General features: G+C 42.4%; 1 protein-coding gene across 2 annotated transcripts in view; it reads left to right on the top strand.

The window, feature by feature from the left end:
- Nucleotides 1–26,271, top strand: part of atrn (attractin) — a 170,147-nt gene that overhangs the window by 120,705 nt on the left and 23,171 nt on the right. For both annotated transcript variants that reach the window (XM_037796501.1, XM_037796499.1), the window contains exon 27: nucleotides 24,822–24,929. In XM_037796501.1, the coding sequence (XP_037652429.1) occupies nucleotides 24,822–24,929 (108 nt within the window). The remainder of the gene's footprint in view (nucleotides 1–24,821; nucleotides 24,930–26,271) is intronic.

Genomic DNA, 26,271 nt, shown 5'->3' with positions numbered 1-26,271 from the left:
AACGGGATGCTCCATGAGCAAAGACGCAACGGCGGTGGTGATTTTTACTCCGACACAACCTAGATTAAATATCCTACCGCGAGGTCCGGCAGCAGTTGCGCTGGGAAGGTCCGATGACATCATTCTGCATAATAACAGCTGCGTGCGTCTGTTCTCAGCCGGTCAAATTCACGGCCAGGACACGTCGTGGAGAGCAAAAATCGTGTAGTCTGAACCGGGCATTAGCGGAGGTCATTTCCAAATAGGTCTATTAGTCGCTTGCTTTGACACAACCGCTGCGTTTAGAAAGTAGAGCATGGATTTAATTAGCGGATGTATTTCGTTGGCGGTAACGTTATTAGTGTTATAAGTTAGTATCAAGTCTTACAGCGGGGAAATACAGTATTACTCACAGAGTAAAAACACACCCAAGTTGCAGCTTTCTCACGGTCACACCAGTGAAATACACTCTGGTTCGATTCTTCTCCCAGTTAGCTATCCAGTCGTATTGACTCCAGAGAAGTGAAGAAGAGTACATTTGTAAACTTGCCTGCTGCAAAGACATGCTCAACTCAGTCTGCAGAGCCCTGAAGCCCTGCTGCTGCTGAACCGAGCGCTGTTCGCTTGTTTATTCAAAGGTTATTAATATTGAACGTGCCACATGTCCAAATTGCACCAAATTTGACAAAGCACTCCCTTGGGTCCCCGGCAATACACCTGCCGAGTGTGAAGTTGATCGGATGAGCAGTTCTCGAGGTAACTGAAGGACACACAGACAGACACACCTCCCTTTATAGTTCGATATTAATCTTTAAAGAGACTCTAAGTCATAAAAAAGGAGGAGTAAAGCTTTCTCTTATCAGCAGCCAACAAATCCAGCAGCACCTACAGGTTTGAGGCGCAGCTTAGCCAGCCTGCAATAACACACACACAAATTATAAAAGTACATTTTTTGAATAGAGATGAGCAAGCCGGCTAATTAGAGCAGAGATCCAGCAGAAGCATCCTGTGGCGGGGTAATACATCATGATGCAAAATACTGTAATAATGGTGCCGCTTTAACATTCGCTTTCTTCGCCTTAGGACAGAAAAGTCCTGTTTCACTCGATTGTAGCACCAAAAGAGGTTTTCTGGCCAGAATGTGAGTTTTTTAAAAGCCTGAATTTTCAGCACCTGGCCATGTAAGAGTTGAGTCATGTGTATTGATTCATGACAGGGCAGTAAAAAATCCCTTTGTGGTGCACAATACTGTAAGTCTTTGATGTTCATTGTCAGTTTTCACAGTATGGCTTTTTTTTCTTCACTGGCGTCTCACGCTGTTAAATCCCCGTGACGTCCCTCCCTCCCTACTGTACCGCCAAAAAATATCCTCATGATGACAGCATGTGTATTTACCCGGCATCCATCGTCGCGCTAACACAGACATACATCACACATAACTTGACATATATTAGACGTGTATTGCACCCTGAGGTATTGACTGAAATGCAGAATGCGATAATGTCCGTGATCGTTGCCGCGGCATCCCGCATGATTAACTGTGCTGTAGATTCTTCACAGTACGCCGGAGGCAGACCGCCGGGAGTAGGCAGGGAGAGGGAAGCTGCATAAACGTCTCCAGATACCCTCACATATTTATTACGCCATTAAGCTGCCCTGCTCCTCGCCCCCCTCCTCCTCCTCACCACCACCTCCTTCCCTCCGCTATAAATATGAATGTCAACCAAGGTGTCAAGGCTCAGGCCCCCGTTAGAAATACCTGCTATTATGTCATAAAATGAGTGGAAAGCTGCTCAATGGTCTGTGATGTGTAAACTGAACTTTTTTCCCCCCCCTTTTTTTCCCCCTAATCAAATGTTATACGGCTCAGGTTGTGGGGTGTTAATGAAGTGATGTGCAGCTCCCTGAAAAGTCCTCCTCTCGCTCTGAAAACACACACTTTCCCCCTGCTGAGAGCCAACTGCCTCGTTTCACGTCTTCCTTTGATGATTCTCTGAGGGAAAAGTATACCAGTTCACACATAAAAGTTTCTGAAGAATGGGGAACAGATCTGAGACTTTTCACCAGCTATATTTGAGGGTGTTAACCTGTTAGTTCACCTGTGAAAATATAGTGTTGTCATCACAGTTCATGATGTACAAGAAGGTATGGCAACAATGTTGGATTAGATCTTGCCAGCGTGCCAGTTCTGTAGAAGTTTGTTTTGTAGCACATGACGTTTTTTTTGCATCCCAGTACAGTTATATTTATATTTGGGCCTTGGGCTTTAGGTAATTATGCTCCTACACATTTGATAAATGTAATGATATCAATGAATTACAAAACATTTCTGTAGATTACTACCCAGTTAGCTACCCTGGAATAAAGTTAAATAAATAGTTGCATCCATCCATCAGTTTTCATCCGCTTATCCAGGGACAAGTGGCGAGGGCAGCAGGCTAAGTAATCCAGGCGTCCCTCTCCCTAGCAACGTTTTCCAGCTCTTCCTAGGGGAACCCCGAGGTGTTCCCAGGCCAGATGGGGTATATAATCTCTCCAGCGTGTTCTGGGTCTACCCCGGGGCCTCTTACTAGTTGGGCATGCCTGGAAAACCTCTAAAGGGAGGAACCCAGGAGGCATCCTGATCAGATGCCCGATCCACCTAAACTGGTCCCTTTTGACGCGAAGGAGCAGCATCACGTCAAACAGCTGCGGACACCACGGACGCATAGTAGTTCTGTTTATACTGTCCGCTTGGAGGACGTGTTCCACACAAGCACAGTAGATCGTTACACTACCACTTAGTGTAGTGGTGGTAAGCAGACATCCGCACAGAGCTAACACACACACCCTCTGATGACGACATTTACGTCATGCGGACCCTCGTGTACTTGCAAATGCAGAAGGTATAACTTTGTCTTAAATCTGAGCACAGCCACCGTACAAAGGAAGTTCATTTCGTACGCTGGTATCCGCGATCTCATTCTTTTGGTCACTAACCAAAGCTCATGACCATAGATGAGTGTCGGACCGTAGATGGACCGGAAAATCGAGAGCTTTACCTTGTGGCTCAGCTCCCTCTTCACCACAACGGTCTGGTACGACACGCCACACCGAACCTCCTGTCCATCTTACGCTCCATTTGACCCTCACTCGTGAACAAGACCCTGAGATACTTGAACTTCCTCGCTTGGGGCAACAACTCACTTTCAAACCGGAGGGAGCGATCCACAGTTTTCCGGCAGAGACCATGGCCTCAGACTTGGTGGTACTGACATGTTGGATGTAGAGTTATGGAAATAATTTTGTTGTGTAAACATTGGCTAAACAGGTGATATATTTCTTTATAACGTTTACTTTTCTCATTTTGTTTTTTCTAAGCCACACTGTTGTATACCTCTAGTAGATACAGTATTCTTTCATTGGCTGATATGCAGGTGGATAAACTTCACTTTACACTAGTGGCCAAATTAAAACGTATCTCCTCTCGGACCACCCGTTGCAGAGGGTGAGGATGAATCAGACCTGGCAATAAAGCTGTTAAACGGCTCCGCGGCTTCGTCCTTGTGTCCGTGCCCTCTGCCACCGCAAACTGCTGACCCTCAGGTTTTTGGGCGGAGGTGCGGGGGCTGTGTCACCGAGCCTCCTTGCCTCATGCCATCCTCTCCTGTCTGCCCCCATCCTTCCCCACCTCCGTTGATGGAGGGAGCTGTGTGACCTCTGACCCATGCCCTCGCCGACCCACGTGTACACACACACACTCCCTCTACCTCTTCATATACACACACACTCAAACCTTCAATACAATAACTTTATTTAACCAAGAAAGTCCTTTAGTGAGATTTCAAATCTTGTTTATTTGAATGCACAGACCAAATAGCAGCACATAGAATATATAACACGTAAATTACAAAACGTATAACATAAAAGAGAATAATCCACAATAATGATGAAATCAGAGGGATGATGTCAAATTCATCAAATGTGCTACTGTACTACAAAGATATATAAGAATTAATTCATAATGATATTTTTTGGAAATGTATAAAGAAAATAGATGAATAAAATAATAAATTAGATTAGTCAGTTCCGTCTAAAATAAGAATCCTGCAGCCTGGATGTTTAATACGTTGCTCCTTGCTTGTAAAAAAAGAGCGGGGGATAGAGAATTCAATACAGGATTTATCAGCCATGCAGCTTAACAAATCTGGGTATTTTACCAACCTAAAGGCCTTTACACACCGGGGAGGGCTTGACGAATAAACAACATGAAAATGTGAAATACTCACCTGTAAATATAAAAGGCTTTTATTGTGAAAGGCAAGACCAGACAGAAAGGATCTGGTTTGCGCTGCCTTTGTCAAGATTGAAAGGAGTAATAAAGTTTGGTTTCTTAGTTCGGACTACGGAGCCTCCGTGTTGTTGTTTTATAAATATAGGCGCAACTCAACCGGTTCCGCACAACGTGATTGGTTGTTGCCAAAAGACAAGTATTAGAATACTGATTTGGAGGTTGATTACCATGGCAACCGTCAAAGCTTCAAAGCATTCGGGTCAGCTCTACAACTGTGAAATCGTCTATAATACTGGACACAACGGTGGGAATGGGCAGTGTGTCTGTAATGAACCTCCTAGACATCGTGGAGAGTTTATAAATGGCGTCTTCGTAATCAGTCACTCAGAAGCATTCCCAACACACATTAAACATTCACTGAGTTGACTCACGCTCCCTCCTCGCCTCAAACACTCTGCCTCACTTGCGGCGAGGCCTACAGCAGATGGTTCGGTGTGAAAGCGCAGTAGAGTGGGAGAGATTGGCACCGGTATCTTCTGAATGAGCAACCGTCCCGGAATACAATGAAGATATCAGTGAGCACGTACAGTAGAGCTCCACATCAAATTAGTTTCCAGAATCATCCGTAATGATAAGGAGGTATCCTCTCACCGGCGTGGCTGCTCCTGAACCCGCACACGCTCCGGTCCCAGAAGCAGATGGCTGGATGTGAATACAGTTCACACATGAGCGGGGAAGAAAAGGGAAAAAACAATCTTTCCACCTTTACTTTGCAGCTGTTACCCCCCCTTACGAAGCACTTCTCGATGATGCTCGGTGATACATTATAATTTTGGGATCGTGGGAATACGCCGTGGCTCCGTGCCTCTCCACTCCTGCTTGCCAGGAGTGTTCTACAACACAATCCAGAGAGCGAATGTCAGGATGCTTCCCTTGATAGCGGTTTAACACACACAAGACCTAAACTTGATACGCCACCACATGTTTACATTCTGTACTCGTAATGGACAAAAAGATGACCAAGATAACCAAACCAAACTCAGCACAGTGGGAAAACCCATTCACGAGTACCGACAGCCTAATTACCTAATTATTAGTAGGAGTAGTAGAGGATTTCTGCCAGCTACGATCTCTCCTAGTCGCTGAAAAGAACAGTCAACAAACTGCTGCCAAAATAGCTGCGAAGCCGCCGTGGCCTGTAGTCGAGTCTAAATAAAATCCAATATCAACACTGATACAATCATTGCAGCTATTTCAAACCTCCCTTCATTCCCTTACTTCACTGTAACGTCCTAACGACCAAAGTCAGTGGATTTTGTTTTGGTGCAACATGGTAAAAATGCTCAATACGCAGTATCAGCAGCACAACATACAACAACAACAGCTTTATTTGTGTAGCATCTCTTATGCAAAGATGCAAAGTACTTTAGGGGCCGTACACATGCCGTGGACGCACGGCAGGCACTCTCAAATGCAAGGGCAACGCTCTTGCGGCGTGCAAGTATTCCCAAGCGCTTCACTCTTTCTGACCGAGGTCGGCACAACACCCGGTTGAAAAGGTCAGCCAAACTGACACAGACAAATCCAGCTACTGTGACGGATTTACGGTGCTGGAAATACATTTATCTTTGTTTTGATTGTGTTTACTTTAGTTAGTGAGGCTTCCTGCGAAATTACCGCAACATCGTCATCGCAGCACGCAGGTTTTGGTTGCTTATTAACGGCAGAAGCATAACCTCCCAAGCACATTGGAAAGAAAGAAAAAAACGCACAGCTGGCACGACATGTGTATGGCCCCCGCACTCTGCTGGGCTTCTTTACTGATGTGGTCCAAGGCAATATTCCAGTGTTTTGCTTATGTGTTTGCCAAGAAATTAAATGAGTCCTGTGCATTCACCTGAGATATAGTCAGTGTTGGGTAACGTTACTTGTAACATTACAACGTTACCTACAGAGAAAAGTAACTCGTTAGAGTACTTTTGCGTTACCAAAAATTCCTTGTACATGTTTGTTATATTGTCCAGAGGGCATGTAGCCTACCGTACGCCTGCCTTTGAATGTATTGACTTTATTGTCATTGCATAGCTTCGTCTACGGCAAATGATCTTACGGAAAGATGGAGACTCTACAGTTGATATTAGCATCTCCTCCACCACGTAGCCAGCTGCAACCTTGTCAATTTCCCTCGGAGTGACAGCCGAAAAGCCATTGCTGTTTCGGAGTTGTAGCACCGGCATTGTTCTCCTCCTTGATGCACCTCGTGGAGCTGTGCGTTTCGAAGTACTCGCGTTACCCCCAGTATTAGATCTTGTACTGGATCTTGTAGTACTTGTTATTGGATATGACCCTTCATAAGGTTGTGTCATCAGCATAATTGTGAGTAGTTACTGAACTGTGCTAGGATGTATGATTGTTTGTGTACAAGGAGAAGAGACCGGGTGATGGGACACAGCCCTGAGCGACCCTTTAGGAAGCTCCACTTCCATTGTCATACAGTATGCAGGACCTGATGTTCATGTCCATGAGTGTAGTGAAGAGCCTGATGGGGTTTATGGTATTAAAGGCTGAGCTGAAATCAATGAACAGGATGTAGGCTTCAGGCTTCTCCAGGTGTTAGAGTACGTGATGAAGAGCAAGGTTGGTGGCATCCTCAGCAAAAAGGACCAATATACAGAATGTATTTATCTGATTTAACTTATATGTGAACCAAACTGCACATATACTATGTAGGGAAAATTACCTAAATGCTCCCAAGTAAGAGTGTCTTTCCTGTTGTCCACAATCAGGAGACATGACTAGACTTCAGCATAACACCAAGCAGAATGGAGTTTGATCCAGCTAAACCTTATCTTTTAGCCTCATTTTCTTAGGACTAACACAGCCTGGGGGCATCCACTATTTTATAATAATCAGCTCCGTTTTCATCATCAGCCCAGACACTATGTAAAAAAAAAATAGAACAGTGTACAAAAAAAAGGACCAGAGCTTTAAAATCCAACAACGTTTACTAAAAAATCTGTTTAAGTATTCTGATGACATTGCTGAAGGGACGGGAACAGATACCGGAGGTGAGCTGGAGGAATTCACCGTGTAGTGGATGGTCTCAGTCTTAAAGAGCTTTACGGAGAGTCCGTCCATCTCATCCCTCAGACACAGACTTGATCTGCTTCACCCCGATACGTCTAATCTCAGCGGCTTGGTCGATAATATGGTTTAAGGCATTTCTGTGGTTAATTGGTACCTGAATCTGCCTGGTCGGTAATTTAAAAGGTGAGAATACCAGTGCAAATTGCCTACGGTGTTTTGGTTCAATTAAAGGTCCGCTGGTACTGTAATATTAATCCACTGCACTTGTTTGTTCATTTAGATTCTTTTTGGCATGAGAAATGGATGTCTTACTGGACTTAAAAGAAGAATATTTCCAATGTTTCCAGCTGTTAGTACATTTTACAACTTTTAGGACCTAATGATTTAAATAAGGACTATTCAATTTTGTTCATTGTCATTGTCAGTGTAAAAAAAAGTGACGAGTGAAAGAGTTACAGACGTCTCTTTCCCAATGTTAGTCTATGGGAAAAAAGTATTTTTGGGCCCAATGGCATCACGTGACGGACACGGAAGTTGTAGTACCACGGTTTGGCCACTACACAAATTTGCTTCAAAGCCCCGCACTCTTCCTCGGAGCTTGTTAGCTCCACCCTCTCACTTCTGGTTGCAAAAAAACAAGTTGGCTACGGCGAAAAAATGCCGAACTCGATGCTTCAAAATCGTAGTCCACAAATCAACAGGTGACGTCCCGGTGACTACGTCCACTTCTTATATACAGTCTATGGTGGTGACAAATGAAAGACAAGAAAAAGAAGTCAAGCAAAATCTCTTAACAGTTGCTTCTATGTCATAAATTAATCACATTTTAGAACTTGTGCTATTCAAATACAGCTTCCAAATTCAGAGGCTGGGCAGTAATCCACAAAGAGCCTTTTGCAAACACAGCTTTTAACACTTGCTGCTGCTGCCGGCATAAACTTTACCCACTTGAACTCTTTCTCAGTGGCAGTTACTCTGAGGATTTCTCTGCTCATGTGGTCAAGTGTTGAACAGTAAAGTGAAGCTTATGAAACCATTCTGCTCATTTAAGGTCACTTTTTTAAAACAGCTTCAGCTACGTGACTAAAATGAAAAATGTGAAAGATCATGGTGGAGCCGTGCAGGAAACATGGTATTCTTGAACTCTTGAAAGAAATGTTGTAATGCAGTTTGAAGATAGAGGTGGATCGGTGTTACCGTTGTGCACCCTTGAAAATGGATTCAACCATGCCCGCCGCACTCAGTAAGAATAATTGTGCCCTTGAAGGCAGACTGTCGAGGCCGCGGTGGCTGTTATGGCTCAGCGGTACAGTGTGCTGCACTGAGGATCGTGCTGCAGAGCTGCAACATGGCTTTATGAAATATAAAGAAGTTGGGACACTCCTCGCTGTTGGAGATACTTTATTAACTACTTTGTATCTGTCACTTGTGGGTTAAAAAAATGTTTTCTTGCTCTGCAGTGAATGCAGATATCCTCTCTCTCTCTCTCTGCTTCTCTTCCTCTCTCTCAAACACATGTAAATTGAACTTTTCTTAACGATTGACTGCGCTACAGAACGCCACGTGGCTCTCCGGGGAGACAGCGGTGCCCCCGAAACATTAAGAAATATGCAGGTGATGAATTTCCTTTCATTTAATAGCTTATTCTGCTGTAAGGCTTGTTCTTTTGTCTTCTCAAAGGAAGACTTTCTTCCTTCCTTTTTTGGCAAACACCTATCTCTGCCTAGTTGGAAAAAAAAGAGCCCGAGGGTCACCTCTTCTTTTTTTTTTTACAATGTGAAAGCTCATTTGAGCTGCGCCGTTTGACAGACCCGTTTGAGACGGATGTGTTGTTTGTCTCAGATTGTTGGAGATGGGAGAGGGAGAGCCCCTTACCTTATCTCACCCTCTCTGCAGAGTGCTATTAAGTGGGAAGAAACCGGTTCTCTCTCCTCCCTCCCTCGCTCCTGTGGTCTTCCTCCCCGCTGGAGGTGGCAGCATGATTGGTCAAGGTGACCCTAAGTCGGCACACTGTCTGCCCGCCTTCATTCCACCGTTCCTCACACTTACACATTCTGTGCTGTCGGCCCACACGCTGCTCGTCCCCCAGGCGGTAGACTTCAGAGCCACCTTGAGCGGCTCCTTGATTGAGACTCCCCACCACGTCCCTCCCTGCAGCTCGCTGCCGTGTGGCCCACTGCTTCTTTGTGACGTAGAAACCTCACAGTATGCTCCCTTTTTAAATGGGTCAAAGCTCTAGTAATAAAACATGCTAATGTAGTCAATTACCAGCTAATGCAATAACCACTCCAGACACATTATGATCACTGGAAAACTCCTAGTCCTTATAATGTAATGAAGTATTGCATTATCAGGAAATATATTATCCCAGGATCAGGTTTTATTACACATTTAGCGAAACATTTTATTAAATCCTCCCATTTCATTTGCTCATAACTCTAAAAAGCTGTCCATAAAAACCAATTCTGCACAAATTCTCCGCAGTTCCCCCGAAACAGCATTTGGCCATATAAATTATCATTTTAAAGCAAAACTAATGAAAGTCTGTGCTGCAGCATTTAGATGATAGAACAGTAAAACGCTCCCTTGGAACCAATGCTGATGAAATCCCGACCATATGAGTCTGAAGCAGCTTTTGAACACAAAAACTGTGGAGGGAATTACACGTTTTAAGGACTTTAGTCAATAAAATATTATAATAGCAATTGATTTTTATCGGTGAGTCATCAGTTCCCCCGACCGGGGTTGCACATGATAACTTTGTCAACAAGGATGCTATTGGTGCTGTCTTAGCTACAGATTATGACTAGGGCTGTCATCTGATTCCTTATTTAGCCGCGATTAATCGCATGATTGTCCATAGTTAATCGTGATTAATCGCAAATTTATTGCACATTTTTCAAGTATTTAATACTCAAACACGGATAAGAAGAGACAACGTTCAGTTTTATCTTTTTTTTTGGTCTGATTTTTCTGTCCTGTTGTATAATATTGTATTTCTTAGGCATTTTTCACAGCAGACATTTTGACTTGAAGGAAAAGCTAAGATGCTATTAGTAACATTAACGACGGCTCCGTTCTATTCAAGTGTCCCAGCGAGCCTTCGTGTGTGGTATCAGGACCCAACTGCATTTAGCATAAAAAATATGCTCAGATCATAACATGACAAACTGCAGCCCAACAGGCAACAACAGCTGTCAGTGTGTCAGTGTGCTGACTTGACTATGACTTGACCCAAACTGCATGTGATTATCATAAAGTGGGCATGTCTGTAAAGGGGAGACTCGTGGGTACCCATAGAACCCATTCACATTCACATATCTGGAGGTCAGAGGTCAAGGGACCCCTTTGAAAATGGCAATGGGAGTTTTTCCTCGCCAACATTTAGTGTAAGTTTGGAGCGTAATTTAACCTCCTTCACGACAAGCTAGTATGACATGGTTGGTACCAATGGATTTCTTAGGGTTTTTAGTTTCATATGATACCAGTATCTTCACTCTAGCTTTAAAAATGAGCCCGCTAGAAGCTAAAAATCGCAAGTTGCTTTAATGCGTTAAAGAAATTAGTGACGTTAAAACGAATTTGCATTAACGCGTTATTATTGCATAATATTTGACAGCCGTAGTTATGATTCAACTGAAGTGACGCATGCAGACATGAAGGAAAACTGTGTTTCCTTTGTGTGTGAAGGCAGCAACATCAACTGTGTTCCTTTATAGCGCTGTGAGGCCCCTGTAGATTAACCAGAGCAATGCTTTAAGATTCTATGAGAGCTGCCTTCCATCTCCTCCCTCTCTCTCCTGAGGTCAACGTTCGCTGCACCACCGCACAGAACAAAAGGCTTACTTCTGAGGTGATCAATCCTGAAGTGAAAGGTAAGGAGAGAGGAGTTAAGATGACGAGAGAGAGAGAGAGAGGGAGAGAGCAGGAGGCAGCGGTGAAGGTCACTCTCACAGGAAGCTGAGAAGCTCTGGGAACACATGCATCCTCCGTCCGTAAAGAGAAGGGCCTTGTTAATGGTATCCTCCGCATAGTCAAGCTAACAAGAGTCTCCTCGGACCTGACAGGATGCGGATTCATCAAAATGCGATGAAAAAGAATCGGGGAGCCCTCTGCAGTGCTGGCAGCCGGCTACCTCTGCAACATCGCTGGAAGACGAGCTTTACTTTACTGTACACTCATTCCTTCAGAGTCCCTGCCAGCTCCACGGCAAATATTAGCTTTGCTTTTATATGGAAATAATAATAGGCAGCTAATGTTAACGCGTGCACAAACAAACGTTTGCAGCATTTGGGTGCACAAGTGATGCCGGTCTGTGAATGTGCGTGGGTTGGTTGGATTGTATTATAGCTGCTTTTACATTTTGCGTTCACGCTCGTGTCACTGCACATTTTCTTTGTGTGTGTGTGTGTGTGTGTGTGTGAACACGTGGCCTTCTTGTCTCTCAGAGTTCCCAAGATGCTCCTAAACCCCTGCTAAGCTTAATTCCACAGAGATGGTGCGTATAATTAGAGTCTGGATCAGTGCCAGTGTCTTACGGTCCCAACCCTAGCACACTATGTGTGACCCCCATTCGGCCCTCCACACCACCACCACCCATCCATCATGGCCCCGGTACAGGGCTTATCATAAGCCCACGACCTCTGTCAAACCCCCCGCTCCTGTACTTTTTGATTCTGTTTCATCTTCATCTCTGGCTGTCATCACTTTCTGTACTTTTATTCACTTTTTCTTCTTCTTCTTCTTCCCTCAGCTGTCTCTCCTCCGTCACTGTTCACTCTTTGTTTTAACCTCTGAACCAGCTCGCTTCACTTCTTCTGTCACCCTAAAGTCAAACTCTGATACCTCTAACGTGTGCTCCCTATTGTAGACTCTGAAAACATGTAAAATATTGTAGCTTAATATTAGCACAAGGTTCCTGTTTTCTTTTTTATCCGTGTGTTATAAAAGGAACACAGAGCACAGTCTCTACGCTGCTTAACCTCTACATTTCTCTACAATATTTGTTGCAACTGTGCTGAAGAATTAGCTTCTTAAAAGGGCAGCACACACACACGTCGGCTTATGATGCGAGTCAAAACAGCCGGCAACATTTTCATGTCCGTACTGTATATGCCATTATTTGGTGTTTTTGGTGCAGCTGCTGTTGACATCATACAAGTTGAACGCTGGAGAAAAGTATTTAATGGTAGCAAAGAGTACTCTTTTATAATCCCTGCACCATTATCGTCAGCTTTAAAGCTACATGAAAATTATTGCTTCTAATGATGATAATGAAGTCAATTCAAACTACTTTTTTATTAATGGACAAAACTATCTTTTGCACGTATGTGCTTGTTCTAGAACTTGACATGAAACTTTAGCTGTTCTGAGCACATCTAGGACTCCTCGTCCATGTTGAGGTTGAGGTTGACGTTTCACTCATGACTTTGGGAACCTTTTGTCAACTGTTTCCAAGTTTAAGAATTATGAAAACCTTCATGTCATTTAATATGTTCCACTTCACCGTTACTGCCATCCACAGACACAGTTTAAAGCTCCAAAGACTCAGCATATAGACGTTGACTACATTTACATTCACATTAATATTCCACTGTTATTCCGAATATGACAATATTCTAAATTTGATACAGGTCTTGTAAACATCATATTCCGCTTGGATATTCTAAATTAGGCCTTATTCTGAATGGAGCATTTTACGATTAAGACGTGTGATATGCTGAAATTATTCAGGTTTTAGGAGCATTCTTTGGACATGTATACAGCACATTCACAATACGCATCTCAGTTGGGGTTTTTACGGCAGTTTGCGACACGTCCTCTCGCCTGTTTACGGTCAGCTCTGTGCGTTGTACACAAACCAACTAGCCGACAGTTTGCAGAGATGCACGCCCAAAAGAAAAGCTCACATTTCTGGTCGGAGGGAGAAGCACACCTACTGCTAAACAATATGAAAGACCTGGATATCAACTGTTTTTCTGGATATGTGCAAGTATGTATATTAAGAAGGTGGGTGAAGAAATGAAAGAGGGAGGTTGTGTTCACATGGTCAAACAAGTTCACCACCGGTTACGTTCATCGAAGTGTGCACGGCTGCATGTAAATGGGAATATTAGTGGAATATTAATTTTCATTAGCCTTGTTAACAGCTTAGTAGGAATATTGTCTTTTTTGGGATAAGTGCAAAAAACTGAATATTTTGTGCATGTAAATGTATAAAACCAAATTCACCCAATATAATGTACCATTGTGCACCAAAAACTAAAAGAAGAAGTCGAGTCAATCTAACACATAGTGTCAGTTATGAGTTGAAACACTGGCGCTGACCTCGAGTATTAAATAAAGCATGGTGGATAATGTTAAAAACAGTGTGTAATCAGGAGTGTGTAATCGGTCAAAAAAACAAAACAAGTCATGATTAAACAAACAGCGTAGTGGTCTGCATCGATATTAGATCTGACCAGCAGACACAACAGAGACTAATTGGAGCGGGGCCGGGTGTTATTCAGCTGCTAGTGACGGGAATATCAGGAGAGACTAAATGTTTGTCTCCACATCAGAAAACTTAAATTATAAGGTGGCTGACTAAACTCTTATTTTCTTTAAAATACATCACGTCTTTTGTCTGCCAACATGTGGCAATGAGATGTCAAATTAGTTGAATGTCTTTTCAGTGAATCTTGTCAGTTATTGCTTTATTTGAGCGTTTCCATTGTTACCAACAACCTTCACTTAATTTCATCCCAAGCTTTCTGAAGTTTCTTTTCTTTCTTTTCTCCTTTTCTTCTGCTTTTTGATGGCCTGCTCCTTTTTGATGGAGTATTGATTAGCATTGTGGATGAGGTTGTGAAGTCACTGAATGCATACAGTTCGTACAGTACAGGAGAGAGATGAACAGATATAGACGGAGGGTGAGATGGACAGAGAGGTGCACGGCAGGGACAGCAGGAGGCCGGCGGTGAGAAAGAGGGAGGGAGGCTTGGGGGGTGGAGTGATGGAGATAGAAAGGAGAGGAAGAGAGACAAAAAGACGTGGAGAGAGTGAGGGAGAGGGATCAAAGCCTTCTCCCTTGTCAGTATTCACAGCGTGCATCCTCTACACCCCACCTCACCGCCGGAGAGATGGAAAGATGAAGCGAGAGAGAAACAGCAAGCAGCTAACGTCGCTTCACAGACAAAGATTTCCTCTCCCTCCCTCCCTCCCCTCCCTTCCTCCCTCTTTCCCTCCCTCCTCCATGACTCTCACTCCAGTTTTCCTTCAGTGATGCTGAAGGATGATTGAGAGCTCTTCCACCGACAGCATTTTTAAACAGACGCATCAATAAGTAAACGGCTTGATGTAGTGCGTGCTGTATGTGCGTGTGTTCATCCACGTGCGCTGGTAACTGCAGCATGCGTGTGTTTATCTGTGTGTGTGTGTGTGTGTGTTTTGTGCGCCCAGGCGATCCGGCACTCCATCCCTTCTTCCCAGGGGCGAACTCTTTGAACGCCTTTGTCTTTCTTTCTGCTCCCATTTCTTTCTCTTCGCTCTCCCCAGCTTTTTTTTTTTTTCCTCCGCTGTGTTTGCCGTCCCTCTCCAACATCCTCTCTCACTCTTTAGTCTCATTTCCCTTCTCTTCTGTTTCTATCCTGCATCTTGCTGTTTTTCCATCCCTCCCCCCTCTGCGCGCTCTGCTGACGCACTCAATCTCTTTGGCACACGGCTGCTCACTTTGAGAATGCTCAAACACAATTCCCTCAGACGTCTTCTGTGAGTCGGCATGTGAGAGAGTGAACGCAAGCATTTATAAATCCACACATTTCTTCTGAAGGCCTTTACTACACAGCGGCAGCTTGAGTTCTTGCGATTAATTTGCACGTCAAAATATTTTTTCTAGGGCTGTCAAAGTTAACGCCATAATAACGCGTTAACACAGATTTGTTTTAACGCCACTAATTTCTTTAACGCATTAATGCAAATTGAGATTTTTACCTCAGTGGGCTCAGTTTTAAAACCAGAGTAAAGATAGATGAAAATAGAAAACCTAATGAATCCATTGGTGCCAACCGTGTCATACTAGCTTGTCGCAAAGGAGGTTAAAGAACGCTCCAAATTTGCCCACGAGTCTCCCCTTTACAGACATGCCCACTTTATGATAATCACATGCAGTTTGAGGCAAGTCATAGTCAAGTCAGCACACTGACACACTGACAGCTGTTGTTGCCTGTTGGGCTGCAGTTTGCCATGTTATGATTTGAGCATATTTTGTATGCTAAATGCAGTACCTGTGAGGGTTTCTGGACAATATCTGTCATTGTTTTGTGTTGTTAATTGATTTCCAATAATAAATATATACATACATTTGCATAAAGCAGCATATTTGTCCACTCCCATATTGATAAGAGTATTAAATACTTGACAAATCTTTAAGGTGCATTTTGAACAGATAAAAAAAGTGTGATCAATTTGCGATTTACTATTTTAATTGATTCACAGCCCTTTTTTTTCAAACTGTTGTTTTTGTCATGCACTTTCACACAGAACACAAATATTATAAGGCGTAAAAGCAATGCACTTTTTTACCTTACATTTTTCAAAATGAGACCAAACTTGTTCATTGGATGTCAGTTTTTGAGCCACGACAAAAGCCAAAATGTGGCCTGTAACAGACTGGGTAAGGCTTGTTTTTAGCCCGATTGTTGGACATACCTCTGCTACTGAAGCAGTTGTTTTACACTTGTGGCCGGTTAAGAGAAGTGAAGAATCAGCAGTCAATGACGTATTAAACAGTATAAAACAGTCAATAAAAATAGGTTTTCAAGAATTTTGAATCACCGCAACCACGAGAGGTCCTTGAACATACTGTCATAAATGTGCACAAAAAAGATTAGGCTGATGGGTTCAGTGGTGTGTGAGATTAGCCGTGGACAGACAGACAGATATACACACACACATAACTGAACGCATGATCTCCCCATGAGCTTATGCCTCGCAGTGATAATTATATAAAGCAGATGAAAAGCAACAAATCACATGTACGAAGTTGAAACATTTTTGCTTGATAAATGGCGATTAATCAGTCTTTATAAATTGCTGGTGATTAGTTTTCTAATGATAATGGTTATAATAATTGTTTTAGCACTAGGGTGTTCACCCTCATGCTAGTTTATGTATTTATGTCTTTACATAGGTGCCATTAATTCAAACCAGCTAACTTTACCTGGAGGCTCATGTGCCCTTTTCTATTTCTGCTCTCTCTCTCTCTCTGCGTGTTTCAGAGAATTCATTTGCATTTGTAAAAATACACACATACATAACTGCTCATGTGCAGGTATCTCCAAACTACCTGCCTGCACGCATGCATGTGTGTCTCTATGCACACGTCTCATAATTAAGTTTATGTATGCACAGTTCGCTCTGCCACTGTCAGATATTCGCTCACACACACTAACTACCCTGCAGAAAACTAAGAGCCAATTTAAGAAGTAGGCGACTTGCACTGTAACTCCTCTGGCTTCTGGTTATCTTTGGAGCGCTGAGTGTTTGCTGTACAGCAGCTGCCTACTCGCAGCACGGCATAATGAGATTTGTGCAAATTGTATCTTCCGTTAGGACCCGGTCCAAGACGGTTGTGCTCAGAATTCTCACGCGTCCTTAACTTGATGGTGGCGGTCCAGTTTCTGTCAATCCCTTCTCTCGTACCTCTGATTTGAAACCTTGGACTGACTGCCCAGTGTGTAGTCATGGGGAAGATACTGTATACTTCATTTTGAAAACACATCAGTTATAACAAAACGATATCAGATCCGTGGTTCAATTTTATGCCACCAATTAATTCTTGTATTTTTTCTCCAATCTTGGACGTATTTCTGCAGTTTTTGGCGAGCGTTCCTGTCGGCCACAATAACATTTCAATCACCAACCTCAGCTCTGAGTTCTGGCGGTATTAGCATGTTTGTTTACAATGTGTTTGATTGTCCGACTGCTTGTGTTTGTTGTCCTGTTGGACTCTATTGTAGTGATGTGGCCATGTTCCCAGACCTCAGAAGGTGATTTTGAGGGTAAAATGTTATCATAGCAAATAGGAATGAGGGCCAAGACTTTGCAAAAAATACATCCGGGTTGTAGAAAGAATACATTTTCTTTACTCCTTTTATCTGTATTGTTGTCAAACAGCTTGTTCTGGCTCTATGTTGCTGAATTTTGCACACATGATCCATGCTGATGTCAAGTTACAGCCCTCAACTGTATTCTTTGGTTCAGACTCATAAACTCATTTCCAGTGGCAGCAGGTAGTAAAACATATAAACGCTACCTCCCCAACTCCAAACTGCAGACAAAGTTAGAGACTATGTTTTTATTATTCATTACATTTCCGCCGTGGTACAGGTTTTCGGGATGTCCGTCCGTCTGTAGGATGAACTGATTCGATTTTGGTGGTCAAAGGTCACTGTGACTTCACAAAACACGTTTTTGGCCACAACTCAAGAATTCATATGCTAATTATGACAATTTCACAGAAATGTGTAACAGGAAAAAACAGATGAAGACAGGATTAACACGACAGGGCAAAACAAACAAATAACAAATGTTAGATCTTATGATGTTGGGTGTGTACACGAGTGCCGAGGAGCCATAGAGGGCAGTGTTCTTTAAGAGAAAGGAAAGGATAAAAAACTAATATCAATAAACATTTAAAAAAAGAGAGAGGGAGGAATAAATGGTTTTCCTGTCAGGTTTGGCAAATGATGTCTCATGGTCAAACTATTTGATGATATTTTGTCTTTATTTGCATCTTTAAAATGTTCAAACTTTGCTATGCTGCGTGAGGCGGGATGTCTCAAGAACCAAGACCAAGTCGGTGCCAAAATTCTGAAAACATGACGATACTCGTTTTTCTCCAGTACCGCAGATAATACAGGTACCAGGTATCAGGGCTCAAGAATAGCATAGTCCCGTCGTCCCGGGGATGATAGACAATTTCCCTGATAATGCTAAATTGAGATCAACAAATTTGTGTTGAAATCAACAGGAAGAGAGCTAGTAAACGTTAGCTGCTAGCAGCTGGTGGGCAGCACAGTCCAGCTTTACTAAATAGCGCAGTTAACAGCTAACGCATGGAGGTTGCATTTACATTATGATGCGTTCAAGCTCTATTCAGTAAAATGAGTATCAGGCGAAGGTAAATTATAACATTATCATAATGTGTCCAAATATAATCTTGTAAAATGTAGTTTTTAATGAGAAACTTGAGACGGATCATCAGGGATTAAGTACATGTAGTAGATGTTTTGTTTTTGTTTTTTACCATGGTATAGAATAGGGTATTGAGAATCTTGGAATTTCACTGGTATTGCTATTAATTACTACATTTCTGGTATTGTGATATCTCTAGTAGCTGGTGAACATAGAGCAGTATTTAGCAGCAAAAAAGCCAGATGTTTCCCTCAGGAGTTGGTGGAAACCAAAACAAAGCTAAAAGGACAGTGAAAATTGCACTTTGTCAGAAACACAACTGACAAACAGAAACACAACTCTAAGTAAATACTAATGTTGCTTTGTGTCTGCAAGATTTGTAAATAGTAGGGCTGTCAATCGATTCAAATATTTAATCGCAAGCTAACACGTTCACTAACAACTTTGTGAGGTACTAATAATATAATTTTGTGTTTTACAGCTTGTTTTGCTGACCCCAAATTGTGAAAACAACACATTTGTAAATATAAAATGCGTTCAGCGCTATGGTAACATGGTGTAATCCCATGAGATTCTGCACAGAGGTGCCTTAAATTGTCTTGAACACATTGAAATTGAGCATTTTACCTTTAGGAGGTGTAGTTTTCTGTTTTTAAAGCATGGATTTGGTTTTATGTTTTATTCTAATTGTCATATAAAAATGTGTTTAAATGCAGAACTCTGGTTGCCCTTGAGGAAGAAACTCCATTGGAGCAGCTCATTGTTCAGCAACACAAGCCATCGATTGTGGACAGTTTCAAGCTGTATAGTAGGAATATTTTATTGCGAATATGACAAAAATGAACAGCATAAGAGTCTCGCTGTTTAAACAAAGGTTACCTCTATGTTAGACAAGAGAGCAGGCAGTTTGCAGAGCGGCTGAGGGAGGTGGACTGAATCTATAAAGTTTGTTTACCGCAACATTCAGATGCTCCTCCATCTGCTTTTTATCCAGTAAATCAATTCTGTTGCTTTGTGCTGTTCAAGGAGCCTCGCTTATGAAAAAGGATGTGTTTGCATGCAGATTCGCTCTTCTCCTGAATGCTGTTTGCCACACAGATCCAGACTGCGATGTTGCTGCTGCCCAGCTCGGCCGGTTGAGTCATTATGAATGAAGTTGAATCTGCCAGAAGTTCTTTCAGTTCAGGAGTTTAACTTCATTATCTTCCCTCAGAGTAAAACCTGTGAGTGTTGAGCTGTGGCTTTGGTTGGTTCGCCAGAAAGTCACAGCTTTTCTTAGTACTTAATAAGAATTAGTGTTAATAGATTGTAATTTCTGCCAAAGAGTAAGCAAACCAGACTCTGGTGCGAGATGTCCTCGGGGCGCTGTGTTGCTACACACCCAGCAGTCATCAACGCTCACAAAGGCCACATATTTTGGCTCTCTAGATGCTTCACACAGTGGGATGTCTAATCATGAAAAATTGGGACTCGGCACAATGAGTTGCTCATTTGCGTTTTCATTTGTTACCGCGTGTTGACTGCTGCGGTGGCAGCGAAGAGAGTACAACAACAACAACAACAACAACAAGACGTTAGACCGGGCATGTCGGAGGCTTCGGCCTGTTTATATTCGTGTACATGCTAATGAGGCATTGTGTTTGGATTCATGGGTGTTATTGTTCTACTATTATGTGTCACCACTTTCTATTTATAGTATCTGGTTGTAGTTTGTCATGACTGATTTGGTTTATGGTTTCTTTTTTATAGACCATCTTTCATGCTGCATCTCCTCCACAATAAGTTCTGTTTTATCACAGTAGTTCCTTTTATGTTTTATTAACTTGCAAATTTGCTTTTACAAAATGCATATCATACGATTCATTCAGGCAGTATTCAGGCACCATCTTCTATCAGATGACATTAAAGTAGCTGCAGTCAGCTCACAGAGTACCTTCAAAATTGCAGTCAGTTCTCGCCAGCTGCTGCATGAATAAATAGTGTGTGTGTGCACGTTGCTGCTTATTTTAGGTCACCCAATTAAAGAGTGGCGTGTTAACCTTTAATAGTTTCTAAGAAGTCGTACAAGCTCTGAGTGGTTTAGTGCTGCTGCGAGAAATAATTTACCGATTCATCTGCCAATGTGATTAATTGATTCATCCTTTAGAATATAAAATGTCAAGAATAATGATCGCCATCCCAATTACCAGGAGAGGATGTGTCTGAAAAATAGCTTTATTTCTCTTGCGAACTGTCAACAACAAAAAAAACTAATGAAGTAAAATTAAGTTTACACCCATATTTGAGAAGCTGTAATCACCAAATATTTGGCATTTTCTACTTGATAAATGGCTTATATGACTCATTATCAAATTTTAACTTAAAAATGTTACAGGAAAATATCCTTAACCGCTAAGAGTTGGATAACAAGATCCATACCAGGGCTCAACTTTAAAAATGGCCACAAAAAAAGTTTCTCTGTGGCCACCAAATACCCCGTAGAGGTCTCTCTTGAGAATGAGACTGTGTGTCTTATTGAGATTAACTGTCTAAATAAAGGTTAAATAATGAAAAAAAAACATACTGCAAGCCTTTGCCAACATTACATTTCCACAAATATTCCGATTTGCGCCTTTTAGTTCAACACACTCAAAAACCGTGAACAGTACTCGTCGCCGGCGAGCTAACGATATGTCGGGACTACTGAAGTAAGGGTTTACTAAGCCTACTCAAGCTGCTAACGCTAACGATTCTTACAGAAGAACCAGAAACATAAAAGGCAGACTATGTAAAAACAAATCGGCGAAGAACAAAGAACTTGAGCTTTCAATTTAGATAAATAATTACATGTTTTCATTCTGTTAATGTTTTTTCATTTATTGAAGTGTCAAAGATAAAGAAGGCTGCGTTAAGTTGTGTTGAATTGCCTTTATTGTATTGTTTTTACACAAGTTTACATTTGGGCCACCAAAAATGTACTTTGGCTACCAAATTTAGGGGCTTGGCGGCCCATCGGGCCCGTGCTTAAAAATATTAGCGTCTATTCCTGCACACCACACCAATGCTGAAGTGCCTTAAACCTGCATTCTCTCTAACAGCCAGCAGGGGGCGACTCCTCTGAAGTCTGATTGTATAGAAGTCTATGAGAAAATGAGCCTACTTCTCACTTGATTTATTACCTCAGTAAACATTGTAAACATGAGTTTATGGTCTCAATCGCTAGTTTCAAGTCTTCTTCAATACAGCATGATGTTCATTTAGTAAATTATTGTCCCATTTAGAGTCAAATAGACCATAAAGCAGGGGATGCTTTAGGGCGAGGCTACCTCGTGATTGACAGGTCGCTACCACGGCGTTGTCCAGTCTGGGAGTTGTCCGTGTTTTTTTGTCTCACAACTTTAACCCTTTCACAGTGTGTTTTCAGCTCATGAAAGTTAGTATTAACATTTTGGTCACCTAAAAATGTCTTATTCAGCGTTCGGTTGTACTTGTACGTACACTTCGTATATACAGTCTATAATTCAATATGGAGCCAAGAGACAGTTAGCTTAGCTTAAAGACTGGTAACGGGGGGAAACAGCTAGCCTGGCTCAGTCAAAAGTTAAAAAAAAACCTTCCTGAAGTCTCCGCCGTTTTACTGGCAACTTCACAATGATGACAAGTTTTTCTTTTTTTGTTCCTGGTTAAAGATGTCATATCACATATAAACAAGATATCACATGTTGGTTGTGTTACCTTTGGACAGAGCCGGCGAGCTGTGTCCCCATATTTCTAGTCTTTATTGTTAAGCTACACTAACCCGGCCGCTGGCTGTAGCCTCGTATTTAATGGACATTAAAGTGGTATCGATTTCTCATTTATTACTCAGTGAGAATGTGAATAAGCATATTCCCTCAAATGTTAAACAATTCTTTCAAAAGTAGTGACTCAATAGAAATGAAGGTTGAGCTCCTCCTGGCCCAGCTGTTAGAACAGAGAGGAGCGGAGGGAGATTGGGATACAGACACTCACCCACAGACACATACAGCAATTTAATGAGCTGGCTCGCTCCACAAAGAGAATCCAGGACATTAAATTTAGACATTTTTTTTCCTCCTTGTCAGAGCCTACTGTAGCGAGAAAGAGAGACTCTCCCTCAAGCTGTTTTTCTAACCCCTCGGTAAGGATATGATTATATTACATTTACAGAGAAAGGGCTAACATGTCAATAGACACAATTGACAGCCTCACAGGGGGGAAGGAAACGCTCAGCGGATTAATTACAAGTTGCCGAGGAGTCGGACGGGAGGTCGCCGCCCTCGCGCGTAAGCCTTGACCCCCCCCCCCACATATGAACACGCATCGACACAGAAATGCCATGTGTGATTTCTACCGTGTGTTCTTTCATGTTGAATAGCAGCGCTGCCCTTTGCTCGCACCTGTTCTCGCCGTAATGAGACCGAGGCCAACGGATCGTGTCAAGCTTCTTTTTGATGTTTGTCTACATATAAAACTCCACACTCACAAACCGCATCATCTTCGCTGTTTGACTTCCTTTAGGTGCCGGGATATGTATTTCAAACAAACGATCAATTAGATGTTTGTTTTTTTTCCAACATGTTTGACTTCCTTTTTGTCTTCCTGCTCGTGCAACGGTTGTAGGTGTTTTTGTTTTGTTTGGAGGGGCTTGTTGCTTGTATTCAGGTCTTGGTGTCTTGACAGTTGACGCCGTTTGTCTCTCTATTTATAGCACTTTGGCTGCTTCGACAGCCGACGACACAGGTGCATCGCCTTGTTTACTGTGGTCTCTGTGGCTCACCTCCTCCTTTTCTCCCCTCGTCGTCTCCTTCCCTTTGCATCAATTCACATCCTCATCTTCCTCTTTCCCTCTTTTCTTCTTCTAATTCGCCTTATTTCTGTTCTTTCTCTCCTGAGCTTCTGTTGCTTCTCCCCATCCATCCTAATCACCTCCCTCCTCCTCTTCCTCTGGCCAAGGTCCATGTTATAAATCAAACCAAAATGAGACTCCTCCGCCTCTGGAAAGCTACGTTTAAAGTACCTTTACTCAAGTACACTTTAAAGGGTACTTTACTTCACTATTACCATGATATGTATTACCATAATACTTTTCAGTCCACTATATTCATCTGACAACTACGAAAGCAAAACATACATGCTTATAAAAACATGGGTTTTACTGGAAGCCAACAGGAAAGTTAAAATTAGCTGCACCTCTACCAGCTACAGCAATGAGATCTAAGGCAGTTTATACATTGCAATTCTTGCCCCATTTAATAGTTATATATCATTTCAACACAGTCTCATGAAAGTTCGTGAAATAGTCACAAAATGTAATCTATTTGATTTGTGTACAAAGACGTGAATCTCCTTTTTTTCGTGACGCCCAGCACGACTTTCAACAACGTCTTTTTTGTGCGTTTTCCTACGAATGTCCAGTTATTTCCGCTCCAGTGTTTTCAAAATAAAAATACTTGGTTATATTTAGGAATAGATTGACATGGTTAGGCTTAAGCAACAAACTAGTTAGGTTTAGGATAAGATCAACTTGGTTAGGCTTAGGTAACACAACTACTAGGTTAGGTTTAGGAAAAGATCGTGGTTTGTTGTTAAAATAACACCGGAAGTGGTGTAATTTAAGTACAGAAGTTACGTGACAAATATCAACTCTGACTTGTGATTTCACACGGACACAAACACAGGTCTCCTGGGTGAAAATCCGGTGTTTTTTTTACCCACTCATCCACCTCAACCTCCTCTTTACTCAGCGTTCTCCGCTCTTATACTTCCCGTTTCACAATTACGTGGATTACATAAGAATATAAAAGAATCAATCAATACATTAAATTTCGTGACTATTTCACGAACTGCTGTACGACTGGGCTGATCATTTATGATATGTTATAGATCAGTCGTAAGCTGTTATTAAGGGTGTCTTTGGGTTGCCAGGTTCATTACAATCATTATTGATTTATAAAGTGTTAAAAGCAGCATTCAGGATAATGAGTACTTCTACTTTTGAAACTTTAAGCTGCACCAACTAATATATGTGCATTCTTAATTGATCAAATGACAATGCGTAATGTGAAAGTTATGACTTCTACTTGTGATAATGCTCTTTTTACTTCAGTAAAAGATCTGAATACTTCTTCCATCTTTGCCTCCTTGATTTCAAGTTGTATGTGTGAACTAGTCCTTTAAAAACAAATTTAAATTCTATTCAGTAGCTGGAGATGAAAGATGCGCTGGGACATGGATCGGACAATAGACAGTCTGTGTTTACCTGTCACTGACCTTCGCACTCCTCCTCTTCTTCCCTCCTTCTCCCTAGCAACTGCTGAGGGAGATGCAACAGATGGCCAGCCGGCCTTTCGCCACCATCAACGTCGCCTTGGAGACGGACGACGAGCCACCTGACCTGATAGGAGGAAACGTCAAGGTGAGCACAACCTTTTTTCTGAGAGCAATCACCGCCGAACCCCAGAGACCTACTTCTCTTTTTTCTGGGCTGACAGGAAGCTCCATCCATCATCGGTGTCGTCGCTCATCCTCCCTCAAGTGGGAGCTCAGTCTTGTGCCTGTCGACTGCAGTTTGTGATTACAGTCCACAGTGCACTCTCAATAGCGGTGCTAACTAGAACCAGATAGGGTTCTTTGACGTGTCCCCATAGTCCCACTGAGAGAAGAAAAACTTTTTCTTGCAGCTGTGTATCTGACTGAGATCTGTTTCTCTTACTGACTGACTGAGTGAAGGACGACTGATGCTCATAAAAACAAGAAGGTCCTCTTCCTTTCTCTCTCTTTTCCTCGCAATTTCTGTAACAGTTGGTTATAGCTTTCAGGTGATTAATTTGCACATCACAGTATTTTTTTTAACTGTTGTTTTAATGAGTACTTTCACACAAAACGCAAATATTACATGGCGATAAAGCAAAGAGGTTGTTTTTTCTAAGCTTTTGGACAGCTATTAAAGGCATCAACCAATCACGTATTGCGGAACAGGTTGAGTTGTGTCTATATTTATAAAACAACAACACGGAGGCTCCGTAGTCCGAACCAAGACGGCAAACTTTATTAATCCTTTCAACCTGCAGACCAGATCCACTCCTTCCGGTCTTACCTTTCACAATAAAAGCCCTAGACATATAATATTCGCAGTCGTTTATTTGTCACGCTCCCTTTGTGTAAAGGCCTTGAGGGTGCTAACAAGAACCCACCCAGGGTTCCTCATGAGGCTCCTAAAGGGTGATGATGATATGGGACCTTTAAACAATCGTGGTTCACAATCACAGTCTTTGGGGGTGCGCGGGCTGGGAGGAACCATGCTGTCAACAATCCTTGAAGAACTCTTTCTTCCAAAAAGGGTTCTTTGGATGCAAAGGGTTCTTAATGGAACTCTTAGGCCCTGTTCAGACCTGGTATTAACATGCGTCCTCAGTAATCCAATCACAAGTGGACAGCTCTATGTACAGCTGTGAACACACTCAAGATGCATTGAGGACGCATTGGGATCTGATCGCTCAGACCACATTCAGAGGTGGTCTGAGCCACATACAGGTATGGCCACATTCTTTTAGTAGTGTGTATGCGAATGTGTACTGGGCCACATTAAGGAACGCCTTCTCATGACGTCCCGCTTGGATCCGCAGGGTCACTGCGCTCCTCAGGTGAATAGTCAGGCAGATGTGGAAACGGCTTCAGTGCTCTAGTCTACTGTATCCTGTTGGTACAACTGTTTTTTCTCATATAACAACATATTAAAATCAGACTAGGCTTAGGAA

Source organism: Sebastes umbrosus, chromosome 16 (genome assembly GCF_015220745.1).
Source record: "Sebastes umbrosus isolate fSebUmb1 chromosome 16, fSebUmb1.pri, whole genome shotgun sequence".
NCBI classification, from domain to species: domain Eukaryota; kingdom Metazoa; phylum Chordata; class Actinopteri; order Perciformes; family Sebastidae; genus Sebastes; species Sebastes umbrosus.
This window is presented reverse-complemented; position numbering and strand designations above follow the sequence as displayed.